We start from the raw sequence: 24,353 nt of genomic DNA, 5'->3' as shown, positions 1-24,353 counted from the left end.
TGCTCAGGAAACTGAAAAAAAATATCTGTCCAGTACCACACAAAAGCCAGTTTCAGAATCAGATCCCAGATCTACTCACTACTTCCTATAGTTAGAAAAACAGCTCCTCTCTAGGAATTTCAGGCCTTCTTTCTCCATGTCTATATCCCTCTGGAAACAAGAATTGAGGAGGCTGCAAAATCTTTAAATATATGTGGTTGTTTTTTTTTTCAAAATTAACCAAATATTCTTAATCATCTTCAAGAGCCTGTAGTTAGAACTATGAACAGAGGTCGGGGAATGTTACTGCTTTTTTATGAACTGGTTTAGTCACAGCAGTACCTGCTGATTTGAACCTTCCTTCTCTCTTTTTCACAGAGGCCCTGTACTAGTTCTGCACTGTTGTTTTTATGATTTCACTTGTTTCCAGCAGTTTTATTTCTCTAGGTCCCTTCTGCAGGGTTTTGTTCTGTTGTCACAAAAGAATTCTTTTCTTTACTCTATCTGAATCATCATTAAGTGTTCAGGCTCAAAACTTTTGCTCTTGGTGACACCGTATTCTCACAGATCCATACCATGGATTTAAACGGGACTCTTGGGAATATGGGTGGCAAGATCTTGATCACTCTTGATTACCTGAATAACGTCAAGCAGTTCTGTCCTTGCAGCAGAATAGAATAGAGCTACTGCTCAACGAAGTGGTTCAAAGGATCCATCAAAAGACTGTGGTGGAGAGTATATGACTTTCTTGTGTAATGTTCTGAGTACTTGSGCTATGCCTTCAGAACAACCTTTCATTTCCAGCTCTCACTGGAACCAAAGGCCAAAGAAAGTGAATTGCTGGGATATTTCTAAGAGAATACAGTTTGCATTCATACCTCAAAATTGGCATTTTGGTATGATGGACATTCTTATTCTTACTAATCCAATTCAAGCACACCTCTGTGGGAGCAGTTCTTATTCATGGCAAAAAAAAATTCATGCAAAGAATTTTTTTCCTTGTATCTTATTCTGTTGAAATTGTCACTAAGCACTCCTGCCTGAAATTCTTCATCTGGAAGGCAATCCTTATTCACACAAACATACCCAGTGACTTAAATGGGACTCACAGCAGAAAGAGTTACAGAATAGGATCATGTATTTGTTCAAACACATCAGCCAAGATCCAATACAGAGAATGTGTGTACGAGTCCAACAAAAAAGAGAAGGACCAAAATTTCTCAATTACAACAACATAAATAAAAATATGGACAGTTTGCCAGATTAAGACTTCATGTGGAATGATGTCTTTTGTCAGTAAGACTAGGAAAGCTGCCCTTTACATCCTTAAAAAATACTAAGTGATTTGTAACCAAGCAGTAGATTTGTTGGTTTGTTTGAAATAAAATGGTTTATAGCAAGGCAAGAGGCTTATTTAACTGAGGGCTTTGGAGGAGGTTTTTTTTTTTTTTAATGAAACATAACTATAAAAAAGGTAAAGAGATTTTTTTTTATAAAACCTTTTTACAGTTTATTTCCTATCATTAGTTTCTTAAAATATATATATAAAAATGAGGATCTAACTAAATGAATCAGGACGTTAAATGATAGAATCCGTCCATGTAAACAAATAAATAATTATTTACAATCTTTGGCAAAACATAGTGAAATTTCATTGATCTCATTCTCTCTCTCTCTCACACACACAAACACACACACTTGCAAGGAAAAAAATGAAAAAAAAGAAAAAACATCATAAATAAGTTACATAGAATAGGAAAATTATGATACAGTCTAAATATTAACATCTTCATCCCCACACTGATGTCTCTCTGAAAAAACAAAAAACCCTACACAGCCATTACAATCATTACATTTAATGAAGCCACCCTCCCTTCTTCTCTGTACGTGGGGATACAATTTGAAACACCAAAAGGAAGAAACTGAAACAAACGTAAAAACCTCATAAAGAGGATTTGGAAAAAAAAAATCAAAAAAAAAAATCAAAGATTTGATAATATGAACATTATAAAATGTGCAATAAAGCCAGAAATTGGATTTCTTTCTAACGTATATAGCAACAAAATCTATTTCAAGGGAGAAAAAGTTGATTTGACATTTAGCTCACTGTGCCCTACAAGAAGGTGAAGTTACTGTATTATGCCATTAGTAAACCCATCTATGAATAAAATTACACCAGCAAGTGTTCTTTTTGTGAACAAAGCTCATACAACTTAAACAAAACAAAAAAAATGTTAAACATGTTTATGCTATTATATATCTGAATAACTGTTGTATCTGTTTAGAATAAACACTGGTRTCCCTTCAGCATTATTTTAAAAACTTCTATATACAGCAGACATAGGTAACAATCAAAATATTAAAATTAGGGTAACCGGATATATGTTAAGGTTCCATTTATAAATTCCTTATTATTATTCATTTAACTTTAAAGCATACATGAATATAACCCATGAAACTATGTGCTTAAGTGTATGCCATGCTTTGACAATATCTACATACTGCAATATGCTTTTTGAAATAGCTTTAAAATATCTTTATTTGTAAGTGTATTACTAATGCGTTATATGACATGCTTTAAAATAAATTATCAAGTAGCTCAACGTGATAATCATAATAAATATTAACAAAACATTTATAATTGGAACCTTAAATTCATATGTTACCAAATTAAGTAATAGTAGCGTTGCCACCTTTTCAAAAACCCAGATCAGGATTCAGGATGTCAAAGTGCTTTTTGCAGCAGAGGTGGGAAAGTGGTTCAGATTCATTTTGCTCCACATGATCATGGATTATTTTTTATTATGAGGGAATGCAAAACAAGATGGAAATGGAACAACCAGAAATCATTTTATGAAAGTCATCCTGACAGTGGTGATAGCCATGGATGTTTAACTTGATCACTTTTCCCTGTCACATGGGAATTTCTAATTAAAGCCAAACAGAACTGAACTAAGTCTATGATAATAGACAATGTTTTAGGTTGCAAATTTGATATTTCTACCAACTCGAATCTTAATGTTATTAAAAGCATCCTCATCAGCTGAAGGACATCTTTTTGGATCAAGAAATCTTCCTAATTGACCTTCATTTTATTCTCCAAAGGCTTTTTCATTGTTAGTACAGATACCATTGGTGCAGCTCTCTGTTATTTTGTTGAAATTAGAGGCTTTGTGTTACTGATGTCCAGCCCTGATCAGACCAAGGAAGTGTCAACCATACACCTAAAGAGTTATTCAAACACTTTTTTTCCCTCACTTAAAGACAATGAATAATAATCATTATCCCCTTTTTTTCTCCATATATATAAATACATTTAGAAACTACATTTTTATATGTAAACGTTATTTCTTAAAAAGACAAACAAACAAATATGTCTTGCTAAGTTTTCACTCTAGAAAAGTGTTCTAATGTATCAATCTGCTTTTTGCTTCCGTGGTGGGTCGGATGCTCACGTATTGGTTTCATTAGTCCTGGCTGTGAGAAGGCACTTGGGTGGAGGGATGGCTGAGCCACTCCTGGCAGCAGGGAGGAACCTGGTCAGTGGAGCACAAGGACAGAGGAGAAGGTACACAAAAATAGAAACTGGGAGTACCAGGATGTACTGAGGTGTCTAGGTTGCACAGCATCTACAGTGCTTTGCTGATAATGCAGCAACCATTGCTCAAGCATCTGAAAGAAATGGGGGAAAAAGATATTAATTGTTGGGGTTGCTTTATTTAATTTGGAATTCATTCAGACTGGAACACAACTCCATCATGATGCAGTAGAATGAATGCAGCACAATGCTTCCTGTTCTGCATTTTCCTATAAATGTGATCACATTTATATAAAAGCAGATTATATATAGATACACACACACACACACACACACACACACGTGTGTATCTCTCTCTCTCTCTCTCTCTATATATATATATATAATCATATATAAGAAAACCTGGGAAAGCATTTGCTGTATTTCAAAACATTTTGGAGGAGGCATGACATACTGACATACTCATTAAAAATATCTGCTCTCCCCTTTATGCCTTTTGAAAGAGGGGTGATTCAGAAGTCTCTSTGTGCCCACAGGACATATTGAATTAGCCTACAAAGGAAAGTGGGCAAATGTATAGAATTCTGCGTAAGATATACAGTTAGAATGCAATCTCATTTTTTGCAGGTGGGTACTATTAAACATCTGAGTTTTGTTATTCAAATTTAGATTACTATAGGGGCAAAAGGCATCCATGGTATTTTAACAAATCAAGGTTTACTACATGCTGTAATACCAATTGCTTTCTGTAACTAAAGAATACTTTTCATTTCCATGTTTCATGCCTGCTACATAGGTATCAAATACATCAGCATTTTCCAGACAACTAACCTCTGCATTCATATTTGAGGTCAGAGAAATAGACCATCTCTTGAGAGAAGACAAAAAGACCTAATCGTCCACCAGCAAAGGTTGTATCATAGACTGGTCCAGAATCCACCATGACTTGCTTCCCTTCATACACTAAAACTCTGTAAAGAAGAACAAACATATTATAAATTAGAACAGGAAGATAATGGAGTGTGTCCAGTGCTAAGGGCTGGTAAGAGTTTCCAAGAACTGATTCCAAATTTGTTTTTAATAAGGCACCAGATAACACAACTTCATTGTAAGGATCGCTCCTCAATTCTATCTCACGCCCACCTGGCTGGCAGCCATAACACATTAATCAGAAGCAGTAGGGCTGTTCCATAAGTAATTTTATGCACACCATCTGCAAAAGATTTCCCAATTCTTTATTTAGTAGAGTCATGTCTCCTGGAATGAACTATGTCATGTACTATCATTCATTGATAAGCCCATGTCCCTGTGAACTCAGAGGTTAACACAAGATTTAACCACATCACCTAACAAAGTCGTCTTTACAGCTGCATGAATCACTGGTTTATCTATCTTTTGGTGCAAGGGCCAACATAAGAAATTGGAAGAACTATTCCTTTAGGGTAAAACAAAACATTTAATTGGAGACGTTAAATTTCAAACATTTTAAGCATCTAATGAAAGCTGGAAGGATTTGGACAAAAACAACCAGACTCACAAATAAGAGAGAACTAATCCCTCTCTTTCCAACTTGTAAGTGATTTAGGCAGCCATCTAGGAGCCAAAAGACCTCTCCATTTTCCCTCTCTACCAGATTGGTTCCAGTTCCTTGAAACTGAATTTTCCACTTCTCACAGGAGAGTAAGTCAGGGTTTTTAGGCTCTCAATCTCCTAAAATAGCCTTTGGGCCAAATGGGAAGTGACTCTATAGTGATTAGAGCACTCTCTGGAGGAGAGGTCTACAGTCCTGCTCAAACTGGTATTTCATTAGCTATATGAAGTAGAATGGCTTCACAAGAGGAATGCTTAAGCAGCTCCCTATAACACACTCAAACAGCTCCCTATAACTCAAAGGTTAGGGACAGATTTCGACTTAGGCAGAAAGGCAATTCAAACCTGTCTCCCCTCCATGTCCAGGACATGCTCTAATTTGAGCTGTGCTTCATCTTCTAAAAGAACCCCAAAGCCCAGTATGAATCTGCTCCCTGAAAACAGTATTTAAGGGATGGCAAAAAGAATGGCTGCTAAAACTCTGACAGTTTTTCATGTCCATGTCACTGAATTTAAATTTAATTCTCAACATTGACAGCCCAACACACATGGGAAGAGAGGTCAACAAACTATTCATCTCACCAAAAAAATTACCCAGCTCCAGTCATGTTAATATTACATTCCTATTTCTGTACAAATAATATCTTCAATTATTTCACAAATATAGCTTAAGTTTTTATTTATTTCCTATTTACATGTCCCATAGAATGAAGGAATTTAATGCCCTAGACCATAGAATTTGTCAGGATAGATTGACCTAACGGGATGCCAATTGCGATAATCTTTGTCTGACATTGACTAGATTCTTCAAAGGAAGATACAGGTAACAGTAACATGAATGAACAATGAACAATTTAAGTTTCTTCTTAACCTGTATCAGTCAATACTTCATTCATATTTTGATGCATAAAGACTGACAGCATATGCAAAAATATTTTTTTCCTTTCGTTCCAAAAGCCAGATAATTTAGTTTATCCAATTTTGTCTATTCTTTGCCTTACACAGCCAAATGAAACCACCCTGCTCATACTAAGGTACAAAATAACCAGACCTTAAGAGGTAAGGTCAGACTCTGCTTCACTAAAAACATACTTTTCAGTTACAGTAGTTAGTGCAAGATAAAAATAACATGCACAGTTGATGCTCATTCTCCAGAACATCAGATAAACAGCTGGGTCTAAGGAAAGTAATATGCCATAGCTCCTTTTTATGTGCATTACAGATGTGCTTGTGGATACTTCTGAAATATCTCACATAAGCCACTATTGGAGACAGGATGCTGAAGCAGACAGGCCGTTGGCCTGCTTCCCTGTGGCAATTCTGATGTTTCTAATTAATTTCATTCATTCAAATTCCAGAGGCTGGGAGGAATCTTGTGCTCTAATCTTGCTTTGAGTTTTGCTTAGGAATTCTTGGTCCTTTTACAGAAGAGCTATTGAGAAAGATTTTTTTTTAATTTTAGAATATTTAGCTGATGTAAATATYGAACCACCAAAACTAAATTAAATACATCTGAAAAAGAAAATATAGTTCTATATATTATTCTATTTTGTTATTCTAAACATAACAAAATGTTCCCAATAACAAACAGTCATGAAAGGATTGTCATCATCAGAACTAACAAACTAATAAAATAGCTATTATATCAGAGACAAAAGTTATGCTACTAGAAAAGAGAGGCACAGAAACATTTCTTACTTTATTAATCCTGTTTTAGGCCGATGAATCAAATGCCACCTGTAAGCAGTATAATCTTTCCAGCCAATGTTCTTGGGATCATGCCACAAAGTACGCACCTACAGTAGGAATAGGAATGCCTTATTAGAAACAGACCATGCTAAAGTAACTGTACATGTACTGTAGTAACTGCTATGCGGCCACAGGCTATTTGCTGCAGAGCATGAAACTAAAAATAATTTGAAGGTATCATCAGCATACCTCTTACAGTCTGTTCACCTCTAGTGAAAGCCATGAAAATTCCTGTCTTTAGTTAGCTATCAGTTATTAATTTGTAGTTTCATACTTGAAGTCAGTAAAGACCATTACAGCATCTAGTCTGACTTCCTTTATGAAGTCCTGCCTGTTTGCACRTACACACCCACACTGCCAGATTCAATGCTTCTTCTCTTATCTGTGTGAGTGGCCCAGCTGAAGAGACTGCAACTTTCACAGATATTATTGCCCATAGCCTATTCTTTTAAAACTGGCACAGCAACATTCTGTCAAGGCYGTGCTCCTGCAGCGAACTCCAAAGTGTGCAATTCCTATGCATATGTGAAGCCCCACTAACTTGATTTCCAAAAGGCAAAGGTTTCTTCCATGGCTGGAACCTACTTGGAACAGCAGCAAACTTTCCCTCTTTGTTTTCATTTCTTTTTTCTTTGGCTCTCGTTGGTTACTGAACTCTAAACAAAGTATAATTCAAACAAGCTAGAATATTAAAGAAGCAGGTGTCTAAGTTCCAATATAGAGGTCACAAAGGATTTGTGGAGAGCAGAGATCTCTTACTTCTTTTTTCTTTGGACCACACTACATCATCCCTTTTATACATGTAATTTTTTCTATATATAATTTTTATATATTACATTTTCTTTGAAAAAATAAAAATGTTATTATTGACAATAATAATATGGCAACTTAAGAAAAGCTGATAATTTAGTGTGAGGTATTAAAGAAAATTATTTCCAGACACCCCTCTTCCTTCTGAAGCATTAGGCACACATCATCATTAGCCTGAAGTTTTCAATCTCTCACCTGTCCAGGGGTGTTTCCTGTGTGCCAGAGAGCATTTCTCAAATGTTCACCAGTACCAGTTGTTGAATTCACTACTTTGAGTGACACACCAGAATAGCCATATGCCCTGGTGGGTTTGTCCTCCCAGTAGGTCTGAGTGACCTGCTTCCACATCAGGACATAAAACCGACTGCTGGACTGATAGCCAAACACAAAGCCAGCATAGTCATCATCGCGGTCTGTGTTAACATAGAACGTGCCACTGAAGTCAACAGAGCTGAACTCGTCATAGCCTGGTAGAGGACGAAAGACACAAACCATTCAGTCAGGATATCATGTCTGGCCGCCCGTGCCCAAGAGTCCCAGCTCTGATACTGAGTTTCTCCAGGAGTTGTAAACTATCTTTTTCAGTTCCCTATCTGTAAGAGAGAGGTAATTATGATTGCCTRCCTAACTCATGGAGGCTTCTAGAGAGAAATAAGTTGCCTACAAGGGGCTTTGAAGACAGCAGGCACTATATTCAYGTCAAGTTCTTGGACTGGATATTTTATGTGCTATAGTCAATGACAAGTTACAAGGGTAAACAAAGGTAAACAGTACTAAACTATTCTTAATTTGGGCATATACACTGTCCCCATGCTTCAGTCACAAGCCTGGAGCACCAAAAAGATGCGTTTATCCCCCCCTTCCCCCCCCTTTAATCCCTAGATAACTGGTTACTTTTTCCAAAGATGCTGGCTGACATTTGATACTCACCTACAGCTATGCCAGGATCAGAGTTGGCAGTCTGCACCAGTTCCTTGCCTTGGTGGCGAATAACCCAGTTGGGATCAATCTGAGCTGTTCCCTTGGGGTCCAAGGGGACCATCTGGAACTTCCTGAAGTCAGTTTCACTGATGGCATTATTTTCAGGGCATACATCATAAATATCTGGGATATTGTCATTGTCGAAATCATCTTTGCAAATGTCACCTCTGCCATCACCTATTAGCAATATGCATAAGCAAACACAGTTGTTAGCAATCTGTCCATCCTTCCTAACAGCTCTCCGACTAATGGAAGACATTTGTGATGCATGTTTTTTTTTCCTGTTTCTCAACGAGGGCTCCAAATGATTCCACATAAAGCCTCATTCTCTGAAAATCCATTTGAAAAATTGCTCGTAAAGACTGGAGGCCATACTCTAACTCAGAAGTCACTGACTTAGGTCAGGGCCAAAATCACTCTTAATAAAATTGTCCTGCTGATGGGTTTATGACAGTGATCAATCTGGCCCCTAGTCTATATACTGCTTTAGAATCAGGATTGGGGGAGTTGGAAGTTGCCAGTGTCAGTGTAATTTACTAATGCATGTACCACATTAAGTTTGATTTGTTCCAGATGTGAATACAAGGCCATGTTTAAATAGGTGCAGTGTAAGTGAATTCAAGTAATACTGTTGAAAAATCTTAACCCTCCCACCTGTTACTAAATCCCTATATACTATTGAAGATATTCAACTTTAAGACTTTTATCTTTGTCTCAAGATTCTTTCCAAAACATTCCATCAAGGGTGTTTCAGATCGCAGAAGTATCACCTCTATGTCAAAAGAAAGTAGGGATAGTAGTACAGTAAAATATGTATACATGCCTAATCATTCTTTTATCTGTACTAGAGCAATTTGTCTTAGAAACAATATAGTGCTTCAGGAAAATGCAAGAAAAAAGAACTACCCAGCTGGACTAGACTTGGGGGTATGGAAATATTAAGTATTGTTATCTGAACTGCAAGAAGCCTTTTAGAGAACCTAAAAATACATATTGCTCAGCCACAGTTGAGCTGCAGCTCAATATTTTTACAATGCTCAATATTAAAGAGACACTAAAAATTATCTCCCTTCTTAATTTACCTACARTATTGGTGGAAACCAGTAGATCCCTTTTGCCTGGAATAGCAGATAGTGAAAGGAGATATCCCCTCTCCCCTCATAAAGTCCTATGGCCAATGCCACTGTTATTCAGTGGCATATAATGGTACAAACTCTTAAAATAAAGATGATAGACTTGGCTAGACAAGTACAGAAACAAATTAGCAAATGGGTCTGATTTTCACAACAGAAACCACTGGATCTTACCCTGGGTACTAATGTAAAACTAGAATCACCAGCTAATTAGTTTCCATCCTCATGTAGCTGAGCATCTGCTTTTTTTAATCTAAGTGTTTGCAACTACTCTAAGAACATGGAAATTAACACAATGGGAAAGAGCAATGATCCAACTAGTCCATTATCAAGCTTCGTGGACACAAAGCAAAGCTAAATTAATGTGTGTAACCAGCACAGTATTATTCAAGTATGAAGCTTTCAGAGAGAAAAAAGAGAAAAGAATTTTAGGCAATCACCAAAAAAAAAAAAAAAAAAAANAAAAAAAAAAAAAAAAAAGCAGTGAAAGAAAGATTTTCTGCAGTTCAGACAGGTGGTAAAATGGTTCCATTTTCCACTCTGGCAATTGGCCACAGAGAATTCCAAATCCTGACCAGCTGTGTGCTCCTGCACTTTTTTTTAAATCTTAGCACTTAAAGAGAAAAAAAGAGTATATTTCCAGTTTTATTCCCTCTGCCAATATCAAAGAGGTAATTCTTGAGTCATAGGAAAATGTAATTATTCATTGAAAGGCCTGCTGACATTCCATTTGGTACTGAGCTGCTGCTGACAACATTGATGCTGTTTCAAGAAAGTTAGAAAGCATCTGTTAATCCAGCCACGTCCAACAGTTCTCTCCAGGGCTTCGTCTTTAAATGCTCACATCTTCAAGAGCGTGGGAGCATCTTTTAGCTTTATTTATCTCTTTTCCAAGCTTTGTGTTGGGCCTGCCACTGATGACAGTGATGAGCTGGCTAAACTGTTTCAATTTACTCTTTTTGTGAATACTTACACCATATATAAAGGTAGTCTCACTTGCAAATCCAGGTGATGGCTGATTATAACAAATTACCCCATTTGCGGGCCACCCTTGTTTTGAGATATCCCTGAAATTAAGGGGCCTTTCCAGAGACTGGCAAGTACAAAGATACTCCCATTATATCATCAGACTGAAAGATAAAGTAATTTGAGTACTACTACTGACTACCAACCAGAAGCTTCCTATGGCAAACAGTTATTTTACCAGGAAATCAGTCCAGGCTCAGGATTTTGTCTTTCTAAATATGCATACAACTATATTGTGTAAGAACTGAATTCTGCTTTCAATTTCACCAACACAATCGTGGAACAACCCCAGCAAATATAACTCCAAATAGAAATTGCTCACATGTATTCATTGCAAAGACCATTACTCATAGATATATTACAGTGGTTTTCAAAGGATCATAAATGTTTTCTAAATTACATTTATTATTGTGAAACTATCACTGTTTTGCTACTGAAATACTGCTGAACCTATTGGACCGTTTGAGGGTGACCAGCAACACTTTAGGACAAGAACTGGAGAAAAGGAAATTAGCATATTCATTTAAAAAAAAGTGTACATCAAGACAGATTTAAAGCTCCTTACCTGTAAAGCAAATTTTAGAAAAACTGCTCATCAATAATTTTTATAAAAATATGTAAATCAACCATAATTTTAGATTAAAAAAAGAGAAATATTCTGTTTTTCAACAAAGAACAGAGCTGTACATCATCTTTTTTCCATTTTAATTTTCAGAAAACTTTTTAAGACATTTTCCTCTATTTTTTACATTTTGATTCAGAGTGAAAATTGGAAATATAAAATACTTTTTTTTTAATATTTTGAAAAGATGTTTTTTCTATAAGTAAGCATTTAGGTTTTTGACCCTCTCTCATAAAGAGGTTTCTTAATGCTCTAACTCTGAGCCAAATTGGCCAGTGCAGTTCCATCAGTGTCCATGATGTCTAGTATGTCAAAACCAGCTCAGTTTGATCTGAAGTCTTTCTCTTAAACAAATATGAATATCCTAATATCAGAATTGGATATTAAGAACCAAATCAAGTTCATACTATACTGTTCTTACCATCAGAGTCCTCCTGGTCAGGGTTGTATCTGAGGCGACAATTGTCCCTGTCATCAGGGATACCATCATTGTCATCATCAGGATCGCAGGCATCCCCTTTACCATCCTTATCATGGTCAGCTTGGTTAGCGTTGGGGATGTAAGGGCAGTTATCTTGGTTGTTCTGGTGACCATCTTCATCTATGTCCTCATTGTTGTCACACTGGTCACCAACAAGGTCATTATCCACATCAGTCTACCAAAGAAGGAGGAAAAAAGTTTTTTTTTTTTTTTTTTAATAAAAACAAAAGTAGGGAGAGCCTGTTATTTTATTTCTCAGCATTTCTCTTCAAGAACTTCTCTGGGACAAGTGACATTGTAATGGCATCTGTCCTTAAAGCATAAACATAATTTCAAACTACAGGATTAGTATAGCTGCTTACGCTGCTATCAGTGCATCAGACCAAGTCCCCAAGATATACCTGCCCTAGGTCCGGGTCTTGATCTTCATTTATCTCATTCTCTCATAATCTCTAGAGCATGGGGATGTTGCAATCTGGGCAGTGCACTTACGTGGATGCGTCTGTATGCTTGACATTACTTATCTGCACATGAACCAACAAACTCAGGCACACTAAATGCAGCCCTGAGAATATTTGGACTTGCCATGGGAGAAGAAAACATTCAAAGGGCTTGAGGGTACAAAAGAACTAAAGGAGTTGTCATTCTATTTCCCTTTTATTTGATACAAATGGAYCTGACAACCTGAGATGGGAGAATAAGCAATAAAGATCCACCTGTTCAGGCCTACAGCTAACAGGGACTGATAGCAATTCCTGTAACAACATTAGAATTTGAAATGGACACAGGAGTATTCTTTCAATACATTAAAGGCTGCAACTTTGATGTAATTACTTAATAAAACAGATCTGTGTTGTAAAGTTCTTCCCTTGAATATAATTAATATTGCAGGCACAAAATATGAGTGTGCATGACTGTATGCAGTTCAAATAGCCAAATATTCTCTCACATGAATTTATCATCTCAAGACGATTCAGTTCTGTGTAATTTGCGCAGCTTTTGTATAAACCTTTTTGTTCCAGTAAGCTTTTTTTAAAGTGGTATGAAAGACTGCTATTGACCTCAGTAATATTATCATGAGTCCTACAATGAAGCAAATTTCATTAACTGTGTATTACTATAAATCCCAGAGCATTCACCAGCACAAGAGACAGGAATAGAGTCTTCTACCCTGTCAAAGTATGGAAAAAACATGTTTTACTCTTTCTTCTTTTTACCCTTTTACTCGTCTGAACTGTTCTGTGTCCCTGGACAAACAGCTGAGCTTTTTATAGTTGTTTCCTTTCTTAGCCTTTTCCTTTTAGATAGAGTCTCCTCGGGGGCAAGAAATGTCGTAGATCACTATTTTCATAGATATAACCACATATTTTCTGCTAAAAAGTCTACAATACAACACCAGAGTGATTTATGTATGCGTGCAGGTAAAACAAGGGATATTTTATCCCAGGACCTCCCCAGCACCAGTAGCTTTCTGTCTTTCATTTCCACCTGCCCCTCTGTCCCAGTATCCTTCCTGCTCCTCACAGAAAACAGTCTACTCCTTCCACCTCCATCTTCCTCCAGCCTCTGATCATCCCCTCCCTCAGACTTTGGGCGGATAACACAATGTGTCAGGTTATCAGAGACCACTGCTCCCAGGACTTTTAARGTGATGCAGCATATTGTGGTACGGACCACACATGTGATGATATTAGATGCATGTACGCCGTACAGTTCCTTCAGTCTATTTGTATTATGCAATTGTAACATAACAGAAATAGTAACAGCTTCAGTTATTTCCTCAAACATTTTCCTTTTCATCTCTGCCCTTGTTCCAACATTAGTATTAATGAAACTGTGCCTAACATTTACCTGGTCTGGATTATGCATCAATGGACAGTTATCACACTGATCACCAACACCATCACCATCTGTATCACTCTGGTCTGTGTTGTAGACATAAGGACAGTTATCTCGTTCATTAAAAATGTCTGAGGGAAGAAAAAAAGGAAAAAAGAAATCAGAGAAATTAGAATGATACAGCATCCAGCACAGATAGCCATATACAACAGGAGTGACCACTACAGAAGCAAGGTTCTTAAGAGGTTCATAGGCCTTCTGATTGCTACAACAGCACACTGAAAAATGAAATAGTGAAAAGACTAATATTAGAAAAAAATATGGTACCAATCCCACTTTTCTTGTTATAATAAACACTTCTATTTTTCTTTTCCAAAGAGATTTTGCTAGCCTAAGGGCTGATTATATCTGAAGAATTTAGCCCTTTTTTACACAGATTTTACATTTGTTAAAGTAATGAACAAACAGGTGGATTTTTTTATTTTTGAATAATTTGATTTGTAATTTCTTCCCAGACATTCTGAGAAATCGTACAGAATGGACAGCTATATCATGGAGAAATTTCTGAAGAGCTCTATATAGGAGCAACTGCATTAATGTTTAGACGCCTTAGCAATAAATGATTTTGTCTTACTAAACATATGCATCACATTGTGCAGCACACCAAGTCTTCAACAGAAGCTGTTCTCCCTCAGGAAATATTCAATATTCAATTGATAACCCCCTGAAAAATTACAATATGTTGAAAAGAAGCAAAATCAAGACATGTTTGCATAGCTGTCTGGAAAGGACACATGGGTCTTCTTCGATGTTATATGGTCTCTGGATATTTGTACAGTCTTTCAGCAAATAACATGCAATTACATTTTTCTTCTAATGTATACATAGAGCTCTCATGAGTACTTCTAAGAATCTGATGATTTGCAGGATGAGAGGATTTTAAAACATTCAGAAGTTCAATTCAGATAAGCATCCAAAAGTTTACAAGTTTATTAAAGAAAAACCAAGACCCGATTTCTTCTTCAACTTCTAGTACTGCTGGATTCTCATAAGTTTGAAATGCTGCAAGGATACAACTTTTAAAAAAACATTTCTATGCTTCTCCCCTTATTCTGACCAAAACTGGGGCATATAGGCATGTACTGGTAAATGAAATAAGTCCCTTTAATAATATTTTAAGACACAAAATGTGTTTGGAGTGCTGTGCACTTTGCAATATTTCCACAGAAAAGAAGATTAATTTCACTAAAAAACATACCATCTCCGTCAATATCCACAGCACATGAGTCACCCTCCCCGTTATTATCTGTGTCAATCTGAGCCGGGTTGTGCACATAAGGGCAATTATCACAGCGGTCACCAACTTCATCCTTGTCATAATCAAATTGAYGAGGGTTAAATAGAAGAGGGCAATTGTCCTAGTGAAGAAAAAAAGATTGAAAAATATAAATTACAACTTGAATTGAGGGCATGAGAGCACACTATGAAGTAGTAACTTTTCTCTTCCTATTCATCCTGGCCACAGATCAAAGTGAAAATACATTATTTTTCCAATGGACAAGTATGTACCTACACTGGAGATCTTGGCAGTAAAGGGTCTGTTTCTGTGCAGCCTCCTTCACTGTGTATTTGTTGTATAAAGCATGCAAAGTGTGTACCACATCTCACTAGGAGAGCAACAGGTGTGTTAAAAGGGCTCTATACTCAGATATTTCAACAGCATTGTATTCTACTGGTTTTTTTTGTTGTTGTTTTTTTTAAGCAGAATGTGTGGCAAAAATGAGGCCAACTTCACCAACATTTTTTTTTTTTAAATGAACTAGACTCTGATTTTTTTGGAACAAGCTAGTATCAATGGTCTTGATACTACAAGTTTTACTTTTAAATGAAATGCTTTGATTTTTGCATTTCAAAAAAGGGTTTTTTTTCTTGTATTCTGCCTTAGATTGCATATGATAATAAAGTGCAAAGGATTTTTAAAGGCAAAGGTGAAATGAAATACTCTGATTGACCCAGCGTATTTTTTTCCTTTGACTATTCCTTTTAGGGGAACTTTGAAAATTTCATTTAAGTCCATAATCTGAAAATCCACCACTAAATAAAATTCTTATGCTTCAAACATCCTTAAATTACATGCTTTTTCACAGGGATAAGGAAGTACTCAGTGTGGAAAGCAAAGAACCACCAAACCAAAGCAGTGAGTGGAGGCAGGAAATGGGGCGGGGCGGGGAGAAAAAATCAGGCATCATGATATCTGAAGGGAGATCATTTGAAGAGATCTTGAAACTACTTTTGCTCTGCGCAAACATACAACATAGTTTAGTAGGACAAATCATTATTTCAGCCCAACATTTTAGCTTCCTCAGAAATATATTTTGTGCACTCAAGGACTATATATAAAGGCAAGTCAAAGTTTTATAGCGCTCATAAATCTGAACTGCTGGCTATGATTTTTCAAATATATACACTAAATTATATTATTTATCAAGTTCTTCTTTGACTTTAACTATATTCATGTAGTCTTTGGAATATTTGAAATCTCACCTAACTTTAATCATCCTAAAGCTCTAGAGCATCTAGGCTCTTTCTAAAGAGAAAGAGCAGGAAACTCCCCCCCCCCAAATCAATCCACCTGTCCTAAATATGTCTACAAAAGGCGGGCTGAACCCCACTCTAGAGGTGCTTCTGTCCTTTTCCTGATTATAAAGGGAGCCTAGAGAACAGGCTTAGACTAACTGCCTATCTTTTAGGCTCTGCAGGTAAATGAATCTCAGTCTTGTGGGCAGATCTAAAGGAGAAAAGTACAGAGCAGGCTAGTTATTTTCCTCCTGTCATTTCCACTTGATGTTGGCTGTGTTGTTATTATATATCATAATATGTTCCCAACATACCTCAGATATAACATCTACCTGCTTTTCAAACATAAAGGAGGTATCATTCTCCCATTATAAAATATAAAATCCAGTATCACTTTCTATTAAACTGAAGTGCCCATTCCCACTTTCATGCGTACAACTGAACCCAAAGCTCACATGGAGCACGGTCCCCCAGCTCAGGGTCCCCAGGTCTGATTTGCTCTGCCCACTGTTACTCTCCTTTGACCTTCCCCAACACAGCCTTGCTCCGCGCTAGACATCATTCAGAGAAAGCAGTGCTGAACAATGCAACTGAATGATAACGCTTTTGTCTCTTGTAAWGGTTTTCCTTAAAAGACCTAAACATTCTGAAGACAAAGAAATGCATCTTACTTTGTCATCTTCAACGCCATCATTGTCATCATCCTCATCACAGGCATCTCCTTTGCCATCTTTATCAAAGTCTTCTTGGCCAGAGTTAGGCAGAAGGGGGCAGTTATCCTGTCCAAAAAAAATAATGAGTACATTATGTTTACATTATGTCAGAGTGACCTGCTTGGGCAGAAGATCAGATATGGTACACCAGAGGCTACAAAACAAGAAAATAAACCACAAGTACTTTTCAAAGGTTCTGTGTTTGTTCATTAACAAAGATATTAGTTCATTCACAACTCTCACATTATAAAGAAAGTGAAATGTAGCTGCAAGTCATTCTGTTTCCCAACTCTTCTTCTGTTAAAGAGAAGTTTCTAGTAAATTCTAGATGAAAATATCTAGCAGAGAATGTACACATCACACACACATGCACTCTTGTATCAACTTTTTACAGACAGCTCATGAAGACTTTACATTTAAAATGACCAGGTTTGGTTGCCAGGAAAATAAAGATATATGCCAGAACATGATCTTCAGAAACAATTGTTCACATGGAAAGTTATTGCAGTGAAGTAGCACACAGCAATATTGAACACTGTAAGCAAGAGTTTTGAGAAATATGCCTTTGTACTGTTCTAGAAGAAGTACCTTGGCACTCTCAATACTACCATGGCTTTGAAAATAAAAGCCAATCATATCTCTATTTTGTATCATAGGTTTGTAACAAATTATTACTTTAAATTAAGAAGTCTTAGGTTAGATTGAAAAAATGGAAATAATTGACCAAACTTTTAATATCTATTTTTCTTGATAAATATTAAAATTAATAGATAAAACTGAACTGTAATTCTACCACTGGCTAAGCATAAGTCTATAAAAACATCTATAAAAAACCTACTCTGTTATTCTCACTTTTTTCTTGAGGCACAAACACATTGAAAACCAGGTTTCTTTGGTTTACTCATTTACTAAGTTGTGTGTTAGTACACTAGTTCTTATGGAGAGAGAAAAAAAAAAGAAGCAACTTTCTTGTAAATGAAAGAGAAATTTACATTAAAACATATTGCTAAGATTTTTATTACTATTTACAATTATTTGTCTTATTCATATAGCTTTGATTAGACTGTAAGTTAATTTTCAGATACTAACAGCTCCAAGAAAGAAGTTTTGGCTTGCTCTTTTTAATCTGAGAAAACCTTGCATTTTTAATAGCTCCTCCTCCCCCCTTAAATAAAGTATTTTTGTCTATTAGATCAACATATATATTATAGAAACACATGAATAAACCTTTGGAAACAGCTTTTTCTGAATGGCTTCAGAATGTTGGTTTTCAAATAAAAACTGATTGGTTGTGTTACATCTTGAATCAACATGTTGCAGATCCTGATGACAAGAACCAAAAAAGAATATATGATCTGCGATTGCTGAATTGGCTGGATCCACAATGAACAGACATCAGCCAGGGTGAAGAAGTTCAGCATTACAAGCTCACATTTCCACCAATGTCTGAAACTCCCTTCTGCTGATAAAGGCCAGATTCATGACTTCAAGTGGATAAAACCTGAGTGACTTCCAACTCTCTCATTAAGCCAGCTGATCTTGTTGAAAGTTGATCTCAAACTTTCCTAGTCTTTGTGCAACTTGTCTCATTTTATTATCCACTATATTTTTAATTGTAAGTTATTGTACTAGAAGTTCATGATAGTTTTAGAGGTAAACGGCTTTAATACAGAGACGGAGAGACTAAAAGACTGAAGAGGAACAAAAAAACAGAAAAATACTCTCTCATGATAGAGTGTATTGCCCTTACAGCTATGACTGGTTCAGCAAAATACTTAGGCCCATGCCCTAGTGAAAGCATGCAGGTAATCCAGTGATGTCAGAGGTACCACTGATAGGTATTTAAAACTGAGCATATGCTGTGCCTCCTGCTCAGGTAAAGCCCACTTCATCCCAGTTGTGGAATTTCCTGCTGCAAAGTTCACGCCCCTCTGTTCTGCTTGTCGTTCAACTATCAAGCAGCAGTATGATCATCACTCAGAAATGGGATGCAGGGAACTACTTGCCAGGCTATTTAGGCTATGTCTAAACCTGTGGATCTCAAACAACTTTCAGTTTGGTTTTACACAGCAGCATAACTCCACCATGATGAGACATTGAGGTGTGCTCATCTTTTTTCAGCAACTTAATTTCCACTGGAAGGAACGCCAGGCCAGTGAGCCAAAGAGGAGTTAGTGTGCTTCAAATGAACATAGGACCATCATTCTAGGGAACATACATGACAAGCAGCTACTGCTAAATCTACAACCAACCATTTTTAGGCTCCCTGATGCTTTTCTCCTTGGCATAACAATCTTTCATTTTTCACTACAATGGCTCAGCCTCAGCAGCAAGGGTGGATAACAGTCTCATGCCAGGTTTAGAGCTAATGTGACAAGCAGATCATCCTTCTGGCAAGGCCAAGAGCTGCCACTCCACATTTCTGAATGGTAAGAGTGGGCTGAACCTCTGTCCTTTCCCACTGAGCTCTTGCAATAAGGAGAACTCTGTCTGTTACTCTTTCTACTCATTCCTCTCTTAGGTTCCTGTTGCCAAAACATCATCTCAGGCTCTAAATCCAAGTTTCACAGAGGATGCATTCTGCTTATCTCTTTAAAAGGAAGACGTAGTTCAAGAAGGGATTCAGAGTTGTAGACCTTAAGTGGTTGTCAGTATCTTGTTACAAGCCTTGCAGGTAGGATTTCTTACTCACCTGCTCCCAGAGATCCCTGCTTAGTTCTAGCTAGCTGTGTGCTCCACACGTGCACTTTAGGCAGCTCTTGCTCAGTGTACTATTCAAAGGCATCCCAACCTTCCCTATGCTGAATAGGAAGAAACCCAAAGCAGAAGACTCTGCATTTCATCAGGTGAATCCCCTATCCCCTACTGGATCTGGATTTAAATGGATACACATTTCACAGCATCTCACAGAAAAGGAGCACGCTGTAACAGTTAAGGCTTAAATAAAAGCAACCACCAGAAAATTCAGTTATGACATGGCTTTTTATCACCTTTTTTCTACTTACCTTCACACAATGGTATGTAGCATTAGCAGCACAGACCAAGTTATTATTAGGCCAGCCATCCAAATCTGAATCTTCACCACAAATGTGTCCATCACCAGCATAACCTGTCCTGCATTCACATTTGTACATGGGATCACTGAAATGGCCCAGATAGATACATTCTGCAGACTTGTGGCAACTGTGTGTCTTGTCCTTACATGGATTCTCAGGTTCACACACCTGTAACAAATACAGAATGCTTATTGAAAGGTGATGGTACTTGTATCCAACTCTGTGTTCCTCAGCTTTTTCAAAACCAGGCCAGTTATCTAGATGCCTAAAGACAGAAACTGTGTGATTTAACTGTGGTTAGTAAGCCATATAGCTCTGTCAGTTTACAACTCCAGAAAACGTGTATAACGAAAATAATTAAAATAAACCAYAGAAAAAAATTGGACACTATTCAAAAAGCAATTAAAGTGATTAGTTTAGTCTGCTTTCTTTCAGATGTCATTAATCCCCACACAATTTCTGTAACAGAAGGTAGACCACACTCACATGTTTCTTTTAGTGTTCTACCTGTCAGGGTGTAAGCACTATCTTTTTTTCCCTCAATCAAAGAGACTACCTAATGAATTTTCACATTACCGTCTAGTAAGTTTTTATTACCTCATTCTTATCCCTTTGCTTATTTTTATTGACAGTATCTGAAGAGTTTAAGTTTAGCATATGTTTTGCATTTAGACTTCACATGTTGAATCAACCTGTGGTTAGCTCAAAAACAGAAAGAAGGTATCCCATGACATCTGTTTCAACATTTTTGTCTTAATTGTCTATCAAACCATAGTCTTCAATATCACTTCCACTTCCTTCTATCCTTCCCCACACATAGGTGTTGGTCCACTGAGATTTAGGGAGTGAGAACTTCAAACAAATGTCTGACGATATCCACACAGCAGTATATTTATGAAGATAACTATCCTGATTCTACAATTCCCAAATCCCTACATAGGCATTCAGACCTGAGAAAAAGGAGTGTTCAGCAGGGAAGTAAAACCTGCTCCTGGCATTTTATGCTCATTTTGTCCAGCTGTGCACATGACAAGAGAAAATAAGACCTGTAAAAAAAGGCAGGTTCAATATTTTGTGACTTCAACCAAAAATACCCTGGAGCTAGTTAGCTATTTCAGGCTCTTTGCTTGGCACCCAAGTTTATCACTTTTTCCATTCACAGATATTTTCAGGCGAGAATGCTTCAGTTTCTAAGCCATCAAATTCTCTTCAGCATCACTTACTTGCTTCTCCGTCTTTGCAACTTCCAGTCCTACACCATAGGGCTGACTTCCTTTATAGCGTGGAGGACATGGCAAGCAGTGGAATCCTGGATTTGTGTTCACACAGCGATGGACCTGATTCACCTTAAAGCAGACATCCGGTACAGCTATACACTGCAGGAAAAGAAAGAAAGAAGAACCCAATTAGATGACTGTATAATTCCCAAGCAATGAAAACTTCACAGTGATTTCCTGATGTTAATGGAAATGAAGTCTACCTCATCAAGATCCTCACAGTCTGTGCCATTGCCAAGGTAGCCTGCTGGACATGGCCCACATGACCAAGATCCATCTGGGTAACTGTTGCACTCTGCTCCAGGAAAGCAAGGATTTGACAAACACCCATCTGGCAAAAGACATAAAAAAAGCGTACACTGAGTTAGGAGCATAGAAGGCCTATAAGACTACATTTAAGAAACAGGTATTCTCTGTTCTTTAGCTCAGATCACACATGTTGGAACACACTCAGATAAACCTCTTGGAATTAGGGTTACTAAATCCATTTAATATAATATTCATTGAACRTGAAAATACTACAGATTGCTACATCAAGTTGGATATATTACAGCATACTGAGACCTGTTTGAGAAAGGCATACTTGTTCAGGTAAGCTCAATATCAAGAGTATGTATAAAATCCCACCGATCTAAACAGTACCGAAAAAGTTAAAAGCGCTCTCCTGAAACAAAAGTGTAATTAGCAGATTTCATAATGTCAATTCATGTGTTTTCCATTAAAGAAATAACAGCAATAACAGTTGATAGCAGATTGTGAATAATGACTGACTAAATACCAACCAATTGGGCAATCCTTCTTATTGCACATATCATGTTGTTTGACATCTCCCACACATGGCTTTCCTCCAAACTGTGGCTCTGGACCATTACAGAGGCGAGACCTCTCACGAAGTCCTCCTCCACAGGTAACAGTGCAAGCAGACCATGGAGACCAAGGACCCCACTGACCATTCACTGGAATACACAAAGCAGAGAAGAGCATCACAAGCCATATACTGAGGACATTTGGTGCCAATGACAACAATCTCTTCTTCAGATCCCTGACTGAAGACAGTCTCTCACTCCACACAGAGGAAGAAAGTATCAGGCTGTGCCAGTATCTGAGATAACAATACTTCAGAAACAAACAAGCACATAATAAATACTTAACTGCTTTATAGGCATTTTTGGCCAATAATTCAAAACAACAAGCAGTGCCCATTGGCATCGTGTATTTCCACTTAAACAGATCAGAACAAGTACAGTGGCTTCAAAGCTCCCTGCTAAGTTTCCATTTTGTAGGGACAGTGGCACATGACCGCAGGATTCAAAATTTTGCCTAGACAAACCAGAGCTCTACGGCTTTTTCATGGCAACAGTATGCTCAGGAATGCACCTTGTTCACTAACTATTCATTTCATTCAGAAAGGACTGATGATTATATGTAGTGCTATTTCTTATTTTCTGTGAATATACTAATTGAATGCAACTAACTATTCTGCTACTGTGAGAACTTAGACATAAGCCCACCGTTTCATATGATTTTTTTTCATTAGTGTGACCACTACACTTTGTTGCAGCTATTGTTCTTGTTTGGTAATCCATTCATTGGTATAGCTTCAATAGTACTGCTTGACTCAATTAAGTCACTTATTTTAATGATTCTTCTGCACATTTTATACTGATGCAACTCTACTGATTCTGTTGCCACTCCTGAATTTTTGTGAAGTACAAACAYTTTTTAACCAGACTCTGTGTTATTTTATAGTGTTGTACAAAACAATGGTTCTTATGGTGATGAATCTTTGTCACCTCTGCTAACTTGATATGCACAGATTAAAAAATAGACAAAGTGAGTATAACTTTTTAAATACAATTGGTTTAGAAGCATGGCATCAATTTTAAGTTCACATCCCACAACTAGAATGGAAAGACTGAACAGAGGAGGAGGTGAAGAAAGATAAACAAAGTTAAAAAAAATTGGGAAAAACACACATGAAAGGGAACAGAAAATGGGTGGAATGAAAAGCAGTCTCTAAAGAGGTTGAAAAGTGTAGATGAGGACAAAAGAAACAATCTAGAATATTGGCTTGCATAAGTCTAAAATACATATACRTATATTCAAAGACACCTGGTTATTGGGGGCTTATATGTCTATCCCTAACATATTTTACCACCTTTCTTAAGAAAGAAAATGTTTATCTTTGTGCTATGCAGAAATGAATCATTAAATTACAAAAAGATTTCTCAAACTCTTAACATGTGAAGCCAACTCACAGTTTAAGAGGTTTACAAAACCTCAGACAGCATCGTCATCATTCTCAAAACATCCTTGTGAGACAGATTAGCAAGATAACACTTAACTAAACCATGGAGAACTGTTGTGACTTTCAAGAGGTTACAGAGCCAGYCAGTGGCAAGACCACAAAAGGAATCCCAGGTTCCTGACTCCTGATCCCCCCAAATGCTCACAAACACTGTCCTCTGAACCTCATGCTAAATCTCAAAAATCAGAGCAAATGAAGGCGGGATTTCATCTCTAAGCCACAAATTATATCTTCTGTCACAAAATTCACTATAAATTGGAGCTGTATGAAGAGAGGATGCAATAATAGTCTAGTTGAATTTCATCCTGGATTTAAGCCTACAGATTTACCTGGACATGGAGACTTCTCACATTTCTCTGTTTCACGACCATTTCCCGCACAATTTTTCCCACCCATCTGAGGAATGGGGGAATTGCAGAGGCGGATACGAGTGATATTTCCTACTCCACAGGTAACTGAACAGGAAGACCAGGGAGACCAGTGACTCCAGCCACCATCTTGACGTACTGCCAGAGAAAAGAACAAAAYTCAAGGAAATAGCCCACCTGCTGCAGTAATACAAGCTCACTGTGAGCTTACCCTTCTAATAAGCCTCTCACCACATATGAATGTCCTATCTCTTTCCTACCACTGTCACTTACAAAGACCAGCATTTCAGTTCAGATGTTCAAGTA

General features: G+C 37.2%; 1 protein-coding gene across 1 annotated transcript in view; it reads right to left on the bottom strand.

The window, feature by feature from the left end:
- Positions 1-3,399: 3,399 nt before the first annotated feature.
- The window catches only part of THBS2 (thrombospondin 2), a 31,948-nt gene continuing 10,994 nt past the window's right edge, over positions 3,400-24,353 (bottom strand). The window contains exons 8-21 of the mRNA XM_026085075.1: positions 24,009-24,185; positions 22,154-22,327; positions 21,575-21,702; positions 21,318-21,470; positions 20,044-20,262; positions 16,997-17,104; positions 15,007-15,166; positions 13,761-13,879; positions 11,850-12,084; positions 8,597-8,824; positions 7,862-8,133; positions 6,806-6,903; positions 4,349-4,488; positions 3,400-3,651 (exon numbers count right to left, since the gene is read on the bottom strand). Coding sequence (XP_025940860.1) covers positions 3,644-3,651; positions 4,349-4,488; positions 6,806-6,903; positions 7,862-8,133; positions 8,597-8,824; positions 11,850-12,084; positions 13,761-13,879; positions 15,007-15,166; positions 16,997-17,104; positions 20,044-20,262; positions 21,318-21,470; positions 21,575-21,702; positions 22,154-22,327; positions 24,009-24,185 — 2,219 coding nt within the window. The 3' untranslated portion in view covers positions 3,400-3,643. The remainder of the gene's footprint in view (positions 3,652-4,348; positions 4,489-6,805; positions 6,904-7,861; positions 8,134-8,596; positions 8,825-11,849; positions 12,085-13,760; positions 13,880-15,006; positions 15,167-16,996; positions 17,105-20,043; positions 20,263-21,317; positions 21,471-21,574; positions 21,703-22,153; positions 22,328-24,008; positions 24,186-24,353) is intronic.

The sequence above is a fragment of the Apteryx rowi genome, unplaced genomic scaffold, assembly GCF_003343035.1.
Source record: "Apteryx rowi isolate R43461 unplaced genomic scaffold, aptRow1 scaffold_66, whole genome shotgun sequence".
NCBI lineage: Eukaryota > Metazoa > Chordata > Aves > Apterygiformes > Apterygidae > Apteryx > Apteryx rowi.
This window is presented reverse-complemented; position numbering and strand designations above follow the sequence as displayed.